This window comes from Gigantopelta aegis, chromosome 4 (assembly GCF_016097555.1).
Source record: "Gigantopelta aegis isolate Gae_Host chromosome 4, Gae_host_genome, whole genome shotgun sequence".
NCBI lineage: Eukaryota > Metazoa > Mollusca > Gastropoda > Neomphalida > Peltospiridae > Gigantopelta > Gigantopelta aegis.
In genome coordinates, this window is record NC_054702.1 from 80,580,944 (window position 1) to 80,601,681 (window position 20,738).

A 20,738-nucleotide genomic window follows, 5' to 3' on the forward strand; every position below is an offset into this window, starting at 1 on the left:
TTGTGCTAATACAAGTATATGTTTTATCAAATACCTTATTTTGACATCTTGTCTTCTAAATTCACCAGTGTCAAAATTATCAACTGTGGCATGGTGGGATAGAGAGCACACAAATAAATATTGCTTTCTATTTTGCTGTTTAACTAATATATGTTGTTGAGCAGTCGGTGGGATCCTGCTTTTTTCTCAGTCACTGGAATAGATAATCAGTCGTGTAAGAACTGTATATCAAAGGCTGTGGTATGTGCTGTTATCTCTGGGATGGTGCATACAAAAGATCCCTTGCTACTAATGGAAAAATGTAGCGGGTTTCCTCTCTTAAGACTATATGTCGAAATTTCCAAATGTTTGACATCCCATAGCCGATGATAAATAATAAATCAATGTGCTCTAGTGGTGCTGTTAAACAAAGCAAACTTTATAAGTTAAAGTTAAACAAACTTTATAAGTTAAAATTAAACAAACTTTAACTACAGTTAATTGCACCTTCATTTTTTATGACTAGATTTTTATGTGAGCTTGTGTGTCGTATTGATTTTACAAAATGAGTGTCAGGATTCTTGTATTATCCAAGTGAGAGCGAGGGTAATTGAAGTTTGGTAAAATCAGTACAATTCAATATTTTATGAACAGGCTAGCATGCTTCAAACAACCAAAAGAAGACCATGAATTGACGTCATTTTCTGAAATGGCGTCATTTTGCTAAGCGATTACACAGGGACGACACATTATGTTTTGACGTCGCTTCCCAAAATGACGTCATTCGTTGGTCATGTGAAATAATTTTGACACGTGTGTCATACTGGTTATATTTCCCTGTATATCTTGAACTATGTGAAGTTATGACAGCTGATTGTCAAATTCCATGTAAATCAGTGCAGTACTGGTAGACTTAAATCCTGCAGTTCAGGCTGGTAAAGAAGGGACAACCTAGCAAGTATACAAGAGGGTACTTCTTTATAGTTAGACCTAATGTGGGAACTAAACTACTGAGCCAAATCAGCATTTAGCACTTGATAATTATAGTGAACTATTCTGTTGGCTGGAGAGATAAAAAAAGGATGTATTTTGCATTCAGACATATTTCTTTATTATTATAAATACAGGTTTTGTTTGATAGGCATCAGAAATGGAAACGAGGCACGAATCCACCCAACTGAAGATAATGTTGAAAAACAAATTAATATATAGCTGTCCTTCCACCCCAACCCACTTCACCCACCCTAACCTTTCTCACAAATAATAAAAAGTGCCCTATTTGGTTTTAAATGTTTTTTGTCTAGATGGAGAAGACTGTTTAATATGCCCTGTTTCAGTTATTTTAGGTTAGGTACAGCCCTACTTGGTCATATATAATTTTTGTTTTGCCTTATCAAACAAATATTTAATAAGTAATGATAGTAAGTTTTTTCATATATAAATTATGTTTTTACTAGAATACTCTCATGGGCATATGATTGGCATATAACCTAATTTTATATAATCGGTATAATGTTTTTAAATTAAAAAAAAAAAAAACCTATTTATTATGCAATTATTGAAAAATTTTTATCGATTTTATAATGCCTACATTTACCAGTAGTTAATTAATATATTTATGTACAATTTTTTTTTTTTTTTTTTATTATGGGGGATGTATCATTATTATTATTATTATTATTATTATTATTACATCTTGAATTTTAGTTACTTTTTTTTTTTTTTTTTTTTTTACCAATTTATTTTTATTATTTAGGCCTATTAATTTTTTTTATTATTGTTATTATTATCCTGTCTTATCGTATGCGTAACTGAAAAATGTGTGTGTGGTTTTTTTTCAATCCATGCTATGGTTACCAGATTGGGATAGGCGGGGTTATAATTTACATAATGTAGATGTTTCTAGAAATAAACACCCGAGTAGAAAATCCTTCGGGTTTTTTCCGGACTGTTGTTTAGCTATATGACGGAAAAGGCCGATCTGGTTCCGAACCACGACAGTTCTCCCCCTTTGAATGTTTTTGTTGCCATTGCGCATGTTCACTGTCTCAAGGGTAGATGTTTGCAAACACCATGGCGTCGAAAGACAGTTTAGAAGACTTGGATCTGAAACCTGATGAATTAAAGCGAATAACAGAAGCTTTGAAAGATGAAAAATTCCGTAAGCTTTTCGTGGAGTATGCTGAAGAAATTTCAGATCCAGAAAATAGACGTCGTTATGAGGAAGAGATTCGTCAAATGGAAAATGAACGTGGAATGGATGTCCAGTTCATTCATCCAAAACCTGGCCATGTTCTGAAGACAACCGTAAATGGAACCAAACTCGCGTTTATTAACATTTGTCTTAATGACAAAATTGAAAAACCATCATTCGAACCAAAGCGTAGACCTGACGATCGTACTGGAATGTTTTGTCAGATTCCACATTCATTTGCGCCTGAACGCGAAGACGTCGATGAAGGCACCAACTGTGTTGTCTTTGATTTTGTTATTCACCCAGATACTTACCGAATGGCAGAAACAAATGATCGCTACCTAAAAATGATTTATGACGTTGCATTTGATGGCATTGAAGAGAAATTTAATACGAAAGTAGACCGAAAAAATTTCAAGAGAATTAAACTGGAATTTAAAGGAATACCACAAGCAACGGTTATAAGAACACGTCACTCCACAGAGACATCCACGGAAAAACCGCCAGTCACAGATGATGTTTTAAAAAACATGCCATATCCATATGATAGCAAAACCACTGCAGAGAAAACTCGTGAATTGGAACAACAGTTCAAGAAGCGTAAGGATGAAAAGCAGAAGAAAGAACTGAAGATGAAGAAAGGGAAGACCAAAGAAGACAGCGATGCAACCACTCCAAAGTACACTATCACTCACAGATCAGAAATGGATCTTCAAGAATATTGCAACAAACCAGATTCACGACCGTCAACAAGACCTAAAGCTTTAGTTTTTAAAATTGAGCTTCCACTCCTCTCATCAGCAGCACCTGTAAATCTGGACATATTTGAACAGAGGCTTGTTTTAGAGTCGGTAAAACCTGCAAGATACAAATTGGACATCCGCCTACCATATCCAGTCAATGATGATGAAGGTTCAGCCAAGTTTGACAAGGCTAAGCATTGTCTAATTATAACCTTGCCAGTCATTCCAGATGTGATCCCCAAGTTGCCATCTTTCATTGACGATGAAAGCCAACACAATGGCGATGCTGCTGATACCAGTGCAGATCTGTCAACTTCTAAAGATAATAAATCATTGATAGAGGAACTTCCTCCATCTTTAACCGAATCTTCAAAAGATGAAAAAGAATTAAAACTGGATCAGACTGGGGATTATGGTACTGAAGAACCATCTAAGAAGCTTGAGAAAGAGATGCAAGTTGCATATAGCTTTCCTGATTATGATTTTTCTCAAGATAATGACACTGTCTCATTTGTATTCAATGTCAAGCGAATATCACCAGAAACTGTAACAAAATCATTTCCCTCGCAAGACTCTGTAACTTTAAAATTTGTTTCAGTGGGCTCAGGGTATTTCCCAATGTACTATAGTGTGCACATCAAGTTTGGCCATGGGTGTGATATTGTTGCTGATCAGTGCAGCGTGGAGACGTCTGAGCAGAATGCCGTGCTGCTGCTGTTGAAGGCTCGGAACTGCAGAGGGATTTGGGACCGATTTCAAGTTGGGCTTGATGCTGATCACTTGGAGGTAAACATACTGAAATGAGTATTAGACCATATAGATTGGTGACGGGTGTTTTTAGGACTTCACCCAATGACAGAAATACTACAAATTGTTTACTTAGATTTGTGGCTGGACTTCTGAAATACTAGTAGTTTGATAACAAGTTCAGGGTGGAGGTGGGTGTTACACAGGTTTAAAACTTGTAGCACTAAGCAGGGACAGTATGTTACTTGTAAAATGTGTTACTAACCCTTATTAAATTTAATTGGCACTCATTGTCCACCTTTTCATGGTAAAATCTGTAATATAGATTTGACCAAGAAAAGGCGGATAATGATTATATAATATAGACTCGATTTTAAGTGTGTACATTTTTTGCAATGTCCTTTTTTTGTCATGCAAGTAACCGATGTTTACACATACAGTATGAAAACAATCATCATATTTTCTTCTTTTTTTTATAATTGTAATATACATTGATTATTTAACTAATAAAATGTAATAAAGAAAATAAGTGTTGAATGTATAATTATTAATCCTAAGCAAATCAAAAGAATTAGTAGTATTAGTATGATAAAAATGTAACACGAGTAATCGTGGAATTGCCCATATGTGAACTCACCATTTTGTGTCAATCAAGCGGTGTGTTCAATGATATTACTCAAATTAACCACATTTTAATAAATTTCAAGAAAACACTCCGGTATTTCTGAAAATTGGTTGACCAAAATTTATTCCAGTGTGTGAACTCCGAGGTCATTATTATGTGGCTGGTGGCAATTTCAGTAGGCTATTGCATGCTGCTACTATCATTGCCTTTTTGTCATGCTTACATGTAAAGTTAAATGACTGAACATTTATAAACTTCTCTATATTCAGTTTATAGCCACCTACATTTTGTAAACAGCCTCCTATAGACGGGTTTATTGGCCAGTGACGTCAAAGTACTATGTGTGGCCATGTTTAGAATCACGTGATCGGTCCGCCATTAAGGGAGTGAAACTTACACAATAATAACATGTGAAGGCATTGCATCTGGTTGCATTTTCAGTATTTATTATCTTCTTAGCACATTTTCTAAAAGCAAAGCCAGTATGTCGGATAATTCAACCTCATTTAAAGATTGTATGTTCATATCAAAGCTTGTGGAAGTGTGTTAGTAATTAAAAACGTACATAATAAAGCATATATATACACATGACTACAAAAGCATAACAAATAATTTAAACTTAAGCAAGCAAATATAATTTCCCTGGACACCTGTATAGCCTAATGTATTGAACTTTAAAACTATTTTAGCCTCTGCGGACGTGGGCATCAGATGACAACGCCTCACCCCAGTCTGTGCTCCTGTTTTATTTATACTTGTTTTGGGCATTACCAGTAAGTGTCAGAGGGGTTTGTTTTGTAATTAACTAGAATATAGAACATTTAATGACTAATCAGAGGTGCGTTTTCAGGGTAATTTAGTGTTGAATATTGTGGATGATTAATTTAATTACCGGTAATTTGTTTTCATGGAAACAAAAAAATAATTATTTAAAAAATATTTACAATAATAAAATAACAAAAAAATTAATTAATTAATTAATAATATAAATATAAATAATAATAATTAAAAAATAAAATTTGACGAAGTGGGTGGGGGGGTGCAATGTTTGGTGTGGCCTGCATGCGTATTACGTCAGTAAATTATTTATTTATCAGTTTATTTGCACACATTTAACACCATAACTCATTAAAAATAATAATAATAAAAGAACAATATTTGGACTTGTGAACTGCTTCCCACTTCATCCCCATGTGATCACATCTGGAGTATCCCAGAGCTAATAATAATAACAGCTAAATATTGACGTCTAGATCTAAGGTCAGTTTTTCTTTTTTAGAATGGTAAACCACGTTTTCTACAAACGTACATAACTGAAATATTTTTTCTATATTTTAGGATGTATTCAGTGAAGTTTCACTTAATAACCATCAAACTTATTTACTTGCATGTGCTTAATTTATTCGCTATACTTTTGTACTGGCGTGTATAGGTGCTTTATTATTTATGTCTTTAATCATTCACAGATTTCCACCGACATTGATATGAATATACAATCTTTAAATGAGGTTGAATTATCCGAGAGACTGGTTTTGCTTTTACAAAACGTTCCAAGAAAGTCATAAATACTGAAATTGCGCCCAGATGCAATGCCGTCACATGTTATTGTTGCGTGGATTTCACTCCCTTAATGGCGGCCTGTACGGTTACACCATCTATCGAATATATTATTAATTTTAATAAAAATGCTGAATAACCATATTTTTAGAAAGTTTGTATGTATTTCTTTCATGTGAAAGTTGGTTACTCGGTCAACAAGTGATATCCTTAACGTCTATTAAGGGAAAAAAAAGCTTTGTATTAGGGTTACAACTTTTGTCGTTTTACAAGTGGACCAATCTGGTTGAAAAAAGTACTGCTAAATACATGCATATTTTCAGGCATTATTTTGTTTAGACAGACATCCTAGTAAAGAACGTTCTGGTCTGTTTATCAACACACTGAAACACATTCCATAGTTTGCACATGTATCACACAGTACACATGCATGGGGTGTCATTCTCAATTTTGACCATTTCCAGGAAGGTTGATTAATCACTGGAACATTATTTCTTTTTTATTCTGTTGATCACACATTTGTTATTGTTTTGTTTTTAGTCATTTTTATTGTTTGAATTTGTGATTTACTGATTAAAAAAACCCCGTCAACTTTCAAATTTCACTTCTGACTGCAATCGTCCTTTGTTTGTCATAAAACCTACTGTAATATTGAACTACTGGCTGTAATGTTTGCCCATTAACGGTAATAATATAGTTTTATATTCATGAGCTTGAATGGCAGTATTTAGTATAAAATTAGATGCCAATTAATCGGTTCCCTTTTGACACAAACTATAGTCCATATATATACATGAACATACATGTACCAGGGGTGCAGAAATGGAAATTTTAAAACTAGCCCACCGGACCAGAACCAACTAAAATTTAGTAGCCCGCCAGAATTTCTATTAGTCCGCCAGCCTATGGAACAAATCGGCTAAAACAACCAATTTGGCTATTATGGCACCCCAATGTTTTGGCGAATATGGTATCCTCTTGTTGTTTTTGTGTTTGTTGTTGGGGTTTTTTTTGGGGGTGGGGGTGGGGTGTGTGTGTTAAGCTATAACAGCATTTCAATACATTTGCGAACAAGGTGTAAAAAAAAATACAAAATCCATTATTACCCATATGGTTAAAAATATCTTGGTAACACTTCATCGTCATGATTAGCGCACTACATCCTTACAGGAACGTCAACTAAACAGTTATGGAATAGAAATTAAGATCGATTATGGGTAATAAATAGGATATTAAACTCGTTTCCATTTCGTATCATGTTATGTCCCTCGTGAAATCATTTTCGTCATCACTCGGTGTCGCTAAAGCTCGTGACAATTGAAACTTATTTCACTCGGGACAAAAACATGATACAAAATGGAAGCTCGTTTAATATCCTATAATTGTTAAATCAATGTAAGCAAAGTATGTTTTCTGTAAACCCATGTGGACTGCATTTTAAAGATAAGGCCAAAAAAAAAATAGGTATGTTTCCGATTGCATTCCCCAAAAAATTAGGGTAGGTAGGTAGGGTTTTTGTGTGTGTTTTTTGGTTTTAAAAATTGAATACTATAATAATAATAATAATAATAATAATATTATTATTATTTATCGTCATTATCGTTGTTGTTGTAGTAGTAGTAGTATTGGTATGCACTGTTTGTGTATTTCCTTAAATTAATGGGATATTTGTATTAATTTCGTTGTTCTTAATCTTAAAACTAGGGATGGTCGGTCGACCGGAAACACCTCTTCTTTTTTTTTGGCCTAACAAAACATATATTTGTCGCAGTGGCAGCTTGGTTGGAATTATTTGCATTTCGTCGACTTTTAGCTACCTGCTAATACTTCTATCTCCCCCTATATAGACATAAAAATACAGCAAAGTAATAAATTATTAATATAGCTGTTTTATTGAAGATATCATCATTCACAACTTGAAATAATTCTGGTACCCATACATTTTTTGAAAAATTGGTTCCCTTTTTAGCTATACTTTATGGTTCCGTTTTGTCCAGTTTGGTTCCGTTTTCGTTTGGGGCTGTTTTTGGTATAGTTCGTTTCTGGAATGTCATGCTAGTGCAGTTCGAAACTCCAAAGTCATATTGGCAATGAGGTACATGAACCAATATTGTGTATTTCGTCATAATTCTGAACCGTTTGTTTGAATGTTTTGCAATTCTGGCATGGCTGATGTGGAATCGTGGATTCAATGAGAAAAAAACGAAAAACAAAAGAAGGTACAGTCAAAAAAAGAGAGATCGCCCGTCGGATTGGTTGTGGCATTTTTTAACTCATCCGTCACTTTTTTAAATCGCGTTTGGTGAGCGGGGCGAGCACTTTCTGCACCCCTGTGTACACATTTGTACTGTTTTTACAATTTAGTATTTAACATATACATTTATATATTACTATTGAATTATTTTTAAAGAAGGCAATGTACACCAAATACATCATTGAAGTAACATTTGCATGTCTTTGTGAACACTTACAGTTTTAGGGTGTGAACTGATTGTGAAGGTGGATGGTGAACATCTAGTACCTTTAATAAAGTTATGAACATGATTAATTTACATAGATATCTTTTGTATCCATAAATTCAACTGGGAAGTCATGGAATTTGCTTAAATATTATGTTTGAGGCCAGGAAAGCCATAGAATTTTAAGTAGGATTGTGGAAAGTTAAGCAGTAATAGACACAAGGCCTAAAAAAAAAAATGTGTTTCGGGTTTCATCCTTTAAAAAAAAATTGAGAAGTTAGGTAGGACCTTTTTTTTCTTCTTCCTTTTTTAAAATTGAATGAAACCGAAAAACCGTAATTGGCTGAGGTGTTCCGAATCTAGTTTGCTAATTGCAAAAAATCCTGCATCATGATTTAATTTTTAATTTTTTTATTTATTTATTTTTTCAAAAATATTTCAGGGCGCCACATAATTTTAGAGTAGGTCGGGAAACCAGAAACACAATTTTTTTTAAGGCCTAAGCAGAAATGTTAATTAATCTACGGGACAAGTACATCTACAATTTACAAATCTACTTGTCTGCCAATAATCTTTCTTTTTACTTGTCCAAGTAAATGATTTGTTTTATTCAAGTGTAAAGATGATGTTTTTGATTGATTTAATGAAGCATTAGGTTGACTATCATAAAACAATATCTTTAAGTAGTATTTCTGCCAGAAAGATTTTTTTGGGGTATGGCGCTATGGAATTTAATATTTACAATGTGTGTCCTGCATGCACCTGCTGTCCCCCAGAAAGAAAATGGGTTAGGGTTAAGAAATTTGTACAGTAAGGATGAGTCCTTAATTTTATCATTAATTTAGAAGAAAAAAAATCAGCAAAAACATTTGGGTATGGCACCATACTCATAGTACCATCTAGCAGAAACCCAGTTAAGATGGTTAATGGCTTAAAGAGTATCCTGACTTGAGATATTTTCGACTAACAAAATCTTTTCAATGACTAATATGGCATTAAATTCATGTTCTTGATCAGAACATCAGTGCATATTGAAGGTGTTTATGGTCGTCTTGTTTACAGTAGCTTAGACTGCATTTTAATTTTCACTATTTTTATATATATATATATATACGTATAAAATTATTGTGAGGTAAATTAGGATGATAAGAAATACATGTATATTGCTTATACAAACACCTATATTCTAAAAAGGAAAATACATTTAATTGGTTAATAGTTAAAAAGGCTCCGATACTAGCTGGAAACAATATCATTGGCATAAAGCTGAAAACTGTTTTTAATACTGATCAGCTTATGTTACAGTAGATGTTTTGGAATAATGTGAAAGGAGACCTATAAAACAAGAGTTTGAACAAGTGTAATGTTTGAACCTTAAAATTGAATTGTTTTAGCCATGACCCTCATCACCATGGCACACCAATAACTGCATGTACGTTATTGATTATTTCTTATTCACTTTGAGACCACTAGTATTTCTTTTATTATTCCCAGAATGGTTTCCATGGGTATTTGGCAACAAATTTGGTATTACATGTTCATGGATGAATATTGCACTTAATCAGGAAACCTATCAACATTGTAATTTGCTTTGGCATTTTCTGTTTTCATACTTTAACAACGCATTCAACACATTTTATTTACGGTTATATGGCGTCAGACATATGGTTAAGGACCACACAGATCTTGAGAGGAAACCCGCTGTCGCCACTACATGGGCTACTCTTTCCGATTAGCAGCAAGGGATCTTTTATTTGCGCTTCCCACAGGCAGGATAGCACAAACCATGGCCATGGCACGAAATTCAACTATCTGAACTGACTGAGATGAAAACGTAACCCAATAGTGAGCATTGGTATTTGAACGTGGTATATCCGTAGCTCCATGTGGCAACCGACATTCCACACACGCCACACACCCAAACTGAGACACTCTCCCAGTAGGATAGGTCTACCGCTGATGTTAAGTATGAAAAGAGTAGTGAATTGAATTCAATGTTCTATAAAAAGACTATTTTAACAATGAATCCTAACAATGAATCCTCTGTCGGTGGAAATTATAATCACAGCTTTATGTTGGAAGAAAGAGTTAACAGTACACGATTGTTCCAGCTTACTTACAATGCTACTTGACAACCGACTCTCTTGGCACCCAACGTATCGGATAGAGATGCTAGTGTAAAACTGGGATTTGAATAATGGCTGCATTATCGGATGCTATCCAATTGATTTAGAGCAGCGAACACTGCAGGGAATACATTGGAGAGAGAAAGAACGAAATTAGAAAGATAATGAATATAGATAAAAGACGTATGCATATTGGTATCCATGCATTCAAGGGCAAAGCTAACTAAACAGCGACTAAATGACTTGCATTATCTTTTTATATAAATCTAGGACTAGCGTTACTTTTAGGCGATTAAGCCGACCACCTAGGGCGTCAAACTTATAATGAAAGAAATGTTTTATTTAACGACGCACTCAACACATTTTATTTACGGTTATATGGCGTCAGACATATGGTTAAGGACCACACAGATTTGAAGAGGAAACCCACTGTCGCCACTACTCTTTCTGATTAGCAGCAAGGGATCTTTTATTTGCGCTTCCCACAGGCAGGATAGCACAAACCATGGCCTTTGTTGAACCATTTATGGATCACTGGTCGGTGCAAGTGGTTTACACCTACCCACCGAGCCTTGCGGAGCATTCACTCAGGGTTTGGAGTCGGTATCTGGATTAAAAATCCCATGCCTCCACTGGGATCTGAACCCAGTACCTACCAGCCTGTAGACCGATGGCCTAACCATGACGCCACCGAGGCCGGTACTTTAGATTGGTGTTTTGTTAGGCTGATATTGTGGCAGTGTTCAACAAGTGTCAGAAAGTTACTTGCCCTCACAGAAGCTTTGGCTAGTGCCCTATGTCAGGGCTTCTACATTCAAACATTCACTAGCTGGGACTGAGGGCTAGGGATTTGTCAGACCCTGATTGTCGTGCATGTATTTGGCTTTAAGCTGGATGCCAAAAATTAATAGTAATTTGTCAAATTTGATCAGAAAATATGTAGCCAATTTCAAGTAACATTTACCTAACAAAATTGTTTAAAATAGCTATAAACATATATAAACAACAGTTTTCAAATTAGCATTTTTGCTGATTGTTAATTAATGACATATATTCATTAAATTCAACTTCAAATTGCATTTTGCAAGCCTTTTTGGCAATCAATAGCTTATACCCTGCATGTAATTACTACAACATGAAGTGGGTATGGGGTGTGTGTCATGTTTGGCATGCTTCCAACAGAGAACTGTCCAAGCACACCTGTCATGGGCACAACCTCTGACTTCACCAGAGAGTTTTGTCCATGACAGGCCAATATGATTTGTACAAGTGTCTCAATATCATCTCCATCATTTAGTGGAGTGGAGTGGTCAATGGAGCATAACACGTCTGCCTGCAGTCAGGTGAGCCAGCCGGATCTTCTTTCCATGCTTCGAGCTGTCTGACCTGTATTTTTGCTGTTGGGGAAGCCTCAAGATGTTATAACAATAATAAAAGGTGTAGCGCTTACTCTCAGTGTGGCTTGTGTGCCTCTATGTGCAGACAAATTGCAGTGTTTTCCTTCACTGGATCAGGTAAACTGGGCTGCACGATGGTGGAGGTACTAAGACTATCAATCCAAGTGATTTTTGTCATACCACAGTTTCTATGGCAGATTTTCATGTGGATTATGGTAAGTGTAGATGTAACTGTCTATAGGTTAAATTGTTGTGATAAAATTTGTACATTCGGCTTAGGTGTTCATACACTATTTAAACAGTGTCAGCTACATGTACTCCATGTAGTTCTCAAACGTTAGTAAATCACTAATTCAGATATTTTGCTTTATAATAGTGTGTAAATATAAGTGTGTGCTCCTCTACCTACTTTTTGGCACCTTCCTATGCCAATGTAAATGATATGTAAATCATTCAAGAAATATATATTGGTTCTTGGATATCAAAAGTAAATACAATAAACTTTATATGTCAGATTCCGTTTTCTCAAACATTACTCTATCTCGAAGGAAGAAATGAGTCCCAAACATTTCTTTATGTAAACATGTTGGCATTTGTATGTTTATCTCATACTTTAACAAATACTGTATGTGGTACCAAATGATATATTTCCTATATATAATGTATATAGTTTGCATATTTTTCATGAAATTAAATATATTTTCAAATATTAAAAAGATTACATATTCAATAAAAAATTATATTAACAAAACAAAACCATTTTATTGTTACAACTTAAAGTATTGGCAAGTATCAATAATTTAATATGTTTGAAAGTGATAGCGTCTGAATTTGCAGTTCTTTTTAAAAGCTATATGGGATTAGGTGTGCTCACAGACCAGCCAACAGATGATTAACTAGACTGACCAAAATAATAACTGAACATTTTGTTCAGTACGTAGTGTGTCACGAATCGCTATGCAAGTTTCACAGATCACTACGCAAGTTTAAAATATTAAACAATAGTTGTTAATCAATTTTCAGTTGACTAGAAATATTGCTAATTAAAATTTTAAAAATAAAATGTTTCCCCAGAGCTAGCTCTGGCACTCGCCAAATTCGCCAACTGCGAATTTTAAAAACTAGCAAATGTTAATGAAATTTGAAATTTCGAAAATTTTAATGTATTAATTTCATGAAAAAAGTTATATTTTGTTAGAAAATAACCAGGTTTCTGCAGTTTTTTAAGTTTGATAGGTAATTTGGCAAACTTTTCTGTGGACCCAGTGTTAGCCCTGTTTCCCTGAATAAAGGAAACTACTAAAAATATCTTGAAGGTGGAGCTACAACATTTTTATTGCATCATGCTATAACCAAACCAGAACAGATAAGTTGGCATTTCTAGTTATCATAAACCAACCCACAGTCCTTGAAGCATGTAAAATTCTTGTCCTACCAGTACTACAATAACAAAACTGCATGCATGACGTCTGCAATCGATTGGTGTTTTTCCCTTGACAAAACATTTGATCAACAAAAGAAAAACAAAACTGCACTACTTCTTGACAACTGTCCCGCTTATAAAACATTTGTACACTAAGTTGCTGTTGAATTACACTGTTATGTGGGGTGTTTTGTTAATTTTCTATAGACTGCTTTCAAAAAGAAACTGTTTTCTTTTAGGAAAAAAGAAACTGAAGATATTCCTCCATTTTTAAATTGGCTTATCTGGTTCTCTCAACTACTGAGAATCCTTGAAGTTACAGTTTGACATAGTCTGTGTAATAGTTCTCGTTCCAACCAGTGTTCTAAAACTAGTGTAATAAAGGATGCTGCATAAAAGATCCCTTGCCCCTAATTGGAAAGAGTAGTCCATTGTATGATGGAAGCGGGTTTCCTTTCTCGTTATATGTATGGTCTTTAACCAGGGTTTAAGCTGTCGCTTACCAAATCGCCAAATGTGAACTAAAAGTTGAATTTCAATACTAATTCCCCAAAGAGATAATTAAAACATTGTATGCTGTTTACAGATGTACCACCATTTTTGCTGTTTGGCTAATTGAAACTTGAATTTAGCAACAGATTTTCTTAGCAAATTCGCCAAATTGCTAATATTTTATGGGCTTAAGACTAAACCCTGCTTTAACCATTTGTCTGACATCATGTAACCATACCAGGTAATTAAAATATGCTAAGTGTATTAAAAAACAACATTATTTCTTTCTTCCTTCTTTCCTTCATTCCTTCCTTCCTTCGTCTGTTCAACAGCTAATGGGTTTGAATTTGAATTCTTATTTTACATAGACAAACATGAGTGGTAATTGTTGGAAATATTGATGGTTTTACCACTCGACTAAATTGTTTTATTGGATGGAAAAGTAAAGTGGAATAAAAAAACCCTTTATATTACACTTGTCTATATAAATGTTTAGGTAACAATAGGTACTGTTTCAAACATTATCACATGAAGTGGTTTTAAGTACAGGAAATAGTTTATAATTTACAGTTCATAAAGGCCCATTTGTTAGGAGACAGTTTAGATATACACTGTATGTATTTTTGAAGTTGATTTGCTGTAAGTCTGTCATGCAATCCAGAATGAAAACTGCATGTATCAACCCCCACACAAGTGTGTTACATGTGATGTATGTATATACCAGTAATATTAATAGATAAAATTATTTAATTTATTATTGTAGAAATCTTTATATTGCATATACATTGTATATTAAATTTTAATGCATGATTCATGGTCTTGAAATTCTTGTATGTTTACTAAAGCTGTTACTAATTATGCATAATGTACTTGACCTTCACCCGTAGTGCATTTGTTGTGATGTGGAGTTTTACTATTGGATTCTACACAGGTTTTTACACATGGTTGACCTATATTCACAAGTGTGTCTATCTAACAGGATTACATCAACACAGCCACCAAGTTCTTCATCTTATTTCGTTTTTTAACTTTGTGCATTTTGTTATTTTGTGTTTGTGTCAGTAATGTGTGAAGTACAGGTACGACTCAAGATTATTGATACACTGTCATCTTAGTAGTTTCTGTTTTGATAGATGTATTTTAATTGCTGTTCTTAGCTACATATATGATGGATGTAGGGATGCAGGGATGTCATTAATATGCAGCTGTCAACAATTTGATTTGAGCCTATTTAATAAATGTCCACCAGTTATAGATTTACAAAAACTAAATATGTCTCAACTGAGCGTTAGTACATTGCGGGTTTTTTAATGATTTGTACATATTGATAACCTTGTGAAATACATTGGAATGTTTGTTCCTGATTGCTTAATATGGACAGTGCATGTAGTTAGGCCTAATGTATGGATTTAATATTTAAGATGAACCAAAGAAATTGTATCATTCATGGTCTTTGGTATTAACTTGTTAAGATCTAATGACACTGATGTTCTTTGCCGTCTATAATTTCATTTTTACTTGTTTTTATTCTTAATCATTATGTTAATGACATTGTAGATGTGTTTACATATGTATTCATGTTGAGCTTACTGTCATAATCATGGGGGGGGTATTAACCATTGGTGAAATGTACTAAATTTTTTACGCATAAGATATATGATTATTTAGTTATAAATATACGCACACTAGCCTCCATGTGTGTACATGTCACACATATATATTAACGAGTACTGTAGGAAGGGATGGGGAGGCTGGAGACAAAACGTTTTGTCCGGGTCAGTGTTAAAAAAAACCCACATGGCTATACTTTTGAATGTGCTGCGATGTCATTAGACAAAGATTCCATTCCTGTTGATAAAATATGCCTAACAGTGTACTGATATTTCATAAAAACAGTTTTTATAAACCAGACATTTTACTCCATTGTCTTTGATACAACTGATGAATGGTGTGCTGTTGTTATGTATTGCATCATTCTTTTTTAAAAAGGGGGAGGGATGTAGCCCAGTGGTAAAGCACTCGCTCGATGCACAGTCGGTCTGGGATTGATCCTCGTTGATGGGCCCATTGGGCTATTTCTCGTTTCAGCCAGTGCACCACAACTGGTATATCAAAGGCTGTGGTATGTACTATCCTGTCTGTGGGATGGTGCATGTAAAAGAACTCTTTCTGCTAATTACAAAAAGTAGCTTATGAAGTGGCGACAGCAGGTTTCAACTCTCAATATCTGTATGGTCCATAACCATAAGTGTAAATAAAATGTGTTGAGTGTGTCGTTAAATAAAACATTTCCTTCTTCCTTCTTTTGAATAACAGTTTTAACTGGTTTCTTCTCTAATTTTGTCTACAGGAGAAGCTATTTGTGACGGAAGACAACCTGCAGCAGCAGCTGGATGCGATGGACCGAGAGGCTGAAGAGCTCGAGCAGCTGAAACTTGACGAGGACAAACAGCCGCAAGTCCAGGTCACGGAGATGAACGAAAAGAAACTCACAATACAGATCAAGGTAAAGCTAAACTAAAAAACAGGCAGATTTATGATTTGGCTGATTCTAACAAAGTATGTCTACTTGATACAAAATTTCTGAATTGGTACTGTGCCTTCATGTTTTGTTAGTTTTTTAATAATGCTCCCAGATAAGATGATATGGCATATATTGTTTTTAAACATCTGATTAACAAGAGCTGAAACTCTGCTGCTGAAAATTGATTAGCAACTACTATGTGATGTTTTAAAATTGTGTAACTATCGTTGAAACTACTGAAAATTGATTAGCAACTACTATGTGATGTTTTAAAATTGTATAACTATCTCATTGAAACTCAACTCAAAATTTATTAGCAATTACTATGTGATGTTTTAAAATTGTGTAACTATCTCGTTGAAACTCTACTGAAAATTGATTAGTAACTATTATGTAATGTTTTAAAATTGTGTAGCTATCTCCGAAACTTACAGTTAATCATCTCTTCACAGTAGTAACAAAATGTTCCCTGTGATATATGTGTATCTAGTACACACCATGCTTTATTGATTGGCTAATCATTATTATTTTAATATAAATAAAATATTCTTGGGTAACTATACCTTTTTATCATTAATGTGGATGTTTGTACAGAAAGTTCAAATAATTACTGATGAAGTTAAAATGTGTTTTGTTTAATGACACCACTAGAGCACACTGATTTATTGATAATCGGCTTTTAGATGTCAACCATCTGGTCATCAGGGGACCAATATATGCTACTTTTTTCATTAGTAGTAAGGGATCTTATATATGCACTTTCTCATAGATAGGACATCACATACCACAACCTTTGATATACCAATCGTCGGGCACTGGTTGGGGCGGGGGAAAACCTAATCAGAGAATGGATCCACTGGGGGGATCCAATGTTCTACCCACACACCTCAGGCAAGCGCTATATTGACTGAACTAGATTCAATCCCTATTTACTGATGAGTCATCATTTTGCTTTTGAGTTACTAGTAACTTTAAAACTAAATTCTGATACATGCTTAAAATTAATTTATAACTGTTGATATTTCCAGAGTGTTGGAATTCCAGAAGATGCAGATAACGATGAATACGACGGACCGTCTTCAGCTGATATTGAGGTCATCCACGAAAAGAATGGACCCAAGCTGCAGAGCATTCTTAAACAGAGGACCCTGTCGGAATCGAGCGATGATTATGGAGAAAATTCTCGACTATCTCCTGAAGATGAACTTTCATTGTCTTTAAACGGTCGATTCAGAAAATCTGTTTCATTTAACAACCACATTGATAAGACAACTTACAAACCAACTGCATCGCCCACGAGTATGAAAACAGCTCTGAAAAGTAAACGCCGACGGGCCCGCAAGAAGGATGAGAAAATCAACAAGAAAGTTGGACGCAGGCGACACAATAGCGGCGGCTCTGAAGGCAGCAGTGGGGACGACCTCAGCTCCGAACACACAAACTCCGACTCGCAGACGGAAGACAAGAATGGAGAATTTGAGCAGATTGACGAGGAGGCTGTTGATGTCGCTGCTGAATTGCAGTTGGCGGATGTGTTACCAGGCAAAGATAACCAGGATTTTAGGACTAGTGGTGAAGTTTGTGTCGGAGATAGTAATTTAGTTGATTTGAAACAGCAGGGAAATGATTTGAAACAACGGAAAAATGATGATAGAGGTGATGAATGTAAAACCATGTTTGCTCCAGATGATAAAATGGCCACTGACAGTGATGATGATGATGATGATGTGGGGGGTAGGACTAGTAAGTCGGTGTCTGAAGTGGAACCTAGAACAGATGGTCACATGTATTCTGGTGGTGATAACAAGAATTTGGATGGTAAATCTATTAAAACTACATCGGCACCAGTTATAGATGCTCAGATTGTGTCCTCAGAAGATGTATCCCGCCCAGGCTCTTTGAAGCAGCTTGTGGAAGAGGATGGGTCTTCTTTCATCAGAATCAATGCCAATTACAACAAGCAGACAGACCAGCACAACTGTGATAACATGCAGCCCACTCACAAGCAGAATGGTGAAAACAACAACAAAGATCCAGATGATGATAACATTAACTCAGAATTGAGCTGGAAAGAAAGTGAAGTCCCAGGATTTGATAACGAACACAGGACTCAGTGTGCATTTAAGTTTTCCAATTCTCTGATATATGACCTGGATATAGACTAGGATGTATGGGTGTGATATGAGGTTTGATGATTGCTGAATATACACTTTGATTGTACAGCAGTTGCAATTCATTCTTTATTCAGATATCATATGTTGGCAATATTTTGTAAAATATTTGCATGGCTTTAAGGTGCTGTCTCAAAGTTAGTGTTTAGCTATTTTTATATTATTTCTGATAAATAACTACAAATTAATAAATCCCATGCTTGTATAGATGACTCCGAAATATCAAAATTTTAAGCAGTCTCATCCAGTACAACTAGGTAACCTAAGGTTCCTGTCTTATCAAATCTCATGAAATAGGAAAATCCACAAAATGTACCTAGCCAGCTGTCGGGTAGGTAGACCCATCGGAGACGGATGATTTGCAATAAGATGTGTGGGTAACATTACAGAATTTAACTTCAACTTAACACTCCCAATTCCATTGATCATCCTTAAAAGTTCCCAAATAAAAATGTTTTTGTTTTTTTCTACTAGTAAATTAAATGATTTGGTTGTATTTTTTTATGGGAATATTGTTGAAGATATGTCTATATATATTTGAAAGCAAAAGTTAATAATTTTGGCAGTAAGCTGCCATTATGCAACTTTGAGATATCACCTTAAAGCAATGGTACCTAGTACTGTTTATTTATGTGTTGAGGCAATTGTTAAGGACTGTTCACAGTTATGAACATTTTCACAAGCATGCAAACTATATGCTAGGATGGAATGACAGTGTGTGCTTTTAAAATGAAGAATGTTGATGAGTATATTTCTTACAAATCAACATTTTTTATTTACACTTCTATTAGGGAGTACCCCCCCCCCCCCCCCCCCCCCCCCCCCCAAAAAAAAGAAGAAGAAAAGACCCCCAACAAACAACCCAAACAAAACAAAACAAAACAAGTATGGTTTCTGTGCTCATGAAAATGTTTGTCATTGTGATTAGCCTTGTCTTAGTTCATAGCTTATAATTCAGTAAATTTCTAAATTTAATGGATTGTTCCTTTTTTTTCTTTTTCTTTTTTTAAAGAACACTTGACTGGAGACTTGTTAAACTGTCTACATATCAACTTGACAATGTGCAGGTGCTTTTTTTTCTTCTTCTTTTTTCTTTTGAGGCAGAGTTCATTTTATTTCTTCATCAATGTCTAAGTGAAAGTTGAGTCCTAGACGTGGTCCTACTGACAACCCAGTACATATCTTCATATTAAACCACTGTTGATAAAACAAATAAAAACAGTATGATAATATAAAATGATTAAAAGTTGATAAGACTTTTCCATATCCCATGTCTAAAATCATTGCTCAAGTTGCAGGCATGCTTTGTCCTTTTGGTTACAAATCTTAATGTGCAAACCACTTCGAACCAAAACAAGTAGTAGACCACATACTTGTAGGCGCCAATAACATATTTAATACTGTTTCATAAAATTATTTAAGCTACTTGACTGAGAACTATTGCTTGAGTTTAGCAGATAAATAGACTGCTTCTTTGAAAGTTGACAGTGGATTACTTAGCCCTGTAATTAATATAATACCAGTTTAGTAGATAAATGGACTGTGTTGACGGATTACAAATCTAAAACTATTGCTTGAGTTTAGCAGATAAATAGACTGCTTCTTTGAAAGTTGACAGTGGATTACAGACCTGTCTAAAATCCACTTAGCCCTGTAATTAACATAATAGAAGTTCAGTAGATAAATGGACTGTTTTCGTGAGAGTTGACAGTGGATTATAGATCTAGAACCCAACAATTAATATAATCTATTATTATTATATTAGTTTAGTAGATAAATGGACTTGTTTCCTTTAGAGTTGACTGGATTACAGATCTAAAATCCATATAATCCTGGTTGTCCAGTTAATTTAAACCAGTTGTTTCAGTACCACAAAGTGGTCTTAATTAAACCATATATGTACATCAGCTGTTATTCAGTTGTATTTGAGTTAGTATTCCATGTAACCAGACATCATGGTATATATTGCTGACTCTACAAATTATATTAATTTGTAGCAATTACTTGTGTGTGTGGTGTGACAGTGTTTGTTGATGCATTTTGAATTTTGGCTCTCCTTTGTCATGTGATGGTTGTACAGTCAGTGATAACTGTTGTTTGTGAAATGATATAGTAGAGGTGTAAACATGAATTGGACAAAGGGACAAAACAAATAGATAATGCATTTCAAGTATTGATTTTGCTATTACCTATATCCAGGATGGGTTAAGATATTTGATTGTACAAGTATGCTGTGTGACAATCTGCTTGACTATGCCTCATTTTCTATTTCTGACGGCTAATAAAGAAAATAAAACATAA

The 20,738-nt window shown here is 34.7% G+C and overlaps 1 protein-coding gene across 1 annotated transcript; it reads left to right on the plus strand.

The window, feature by feature from the left end:
• The first annotated feature begins 1,673 nt into the window (after positions 1-1,673).
• LOC121371190 (protein kintoun-like) lies at positions 1,674-20,738 on the plus strand. Its single transcript, XM_041496897.1, has 3 exons — positions 1,674-3,702; positions 16,093-16,248; positions 17,295-20,738. Exons 1-3 carry the CDS (start codon positions 2,038-2,040, stop codon positions 18,429-18,431), a joined length of 2,958 nt encoding a protein of 985 aa, XP_041352831.1. The 5' UTR covers positions 1,674-2,037; the 3' UTR covers positions 18,432-20,738.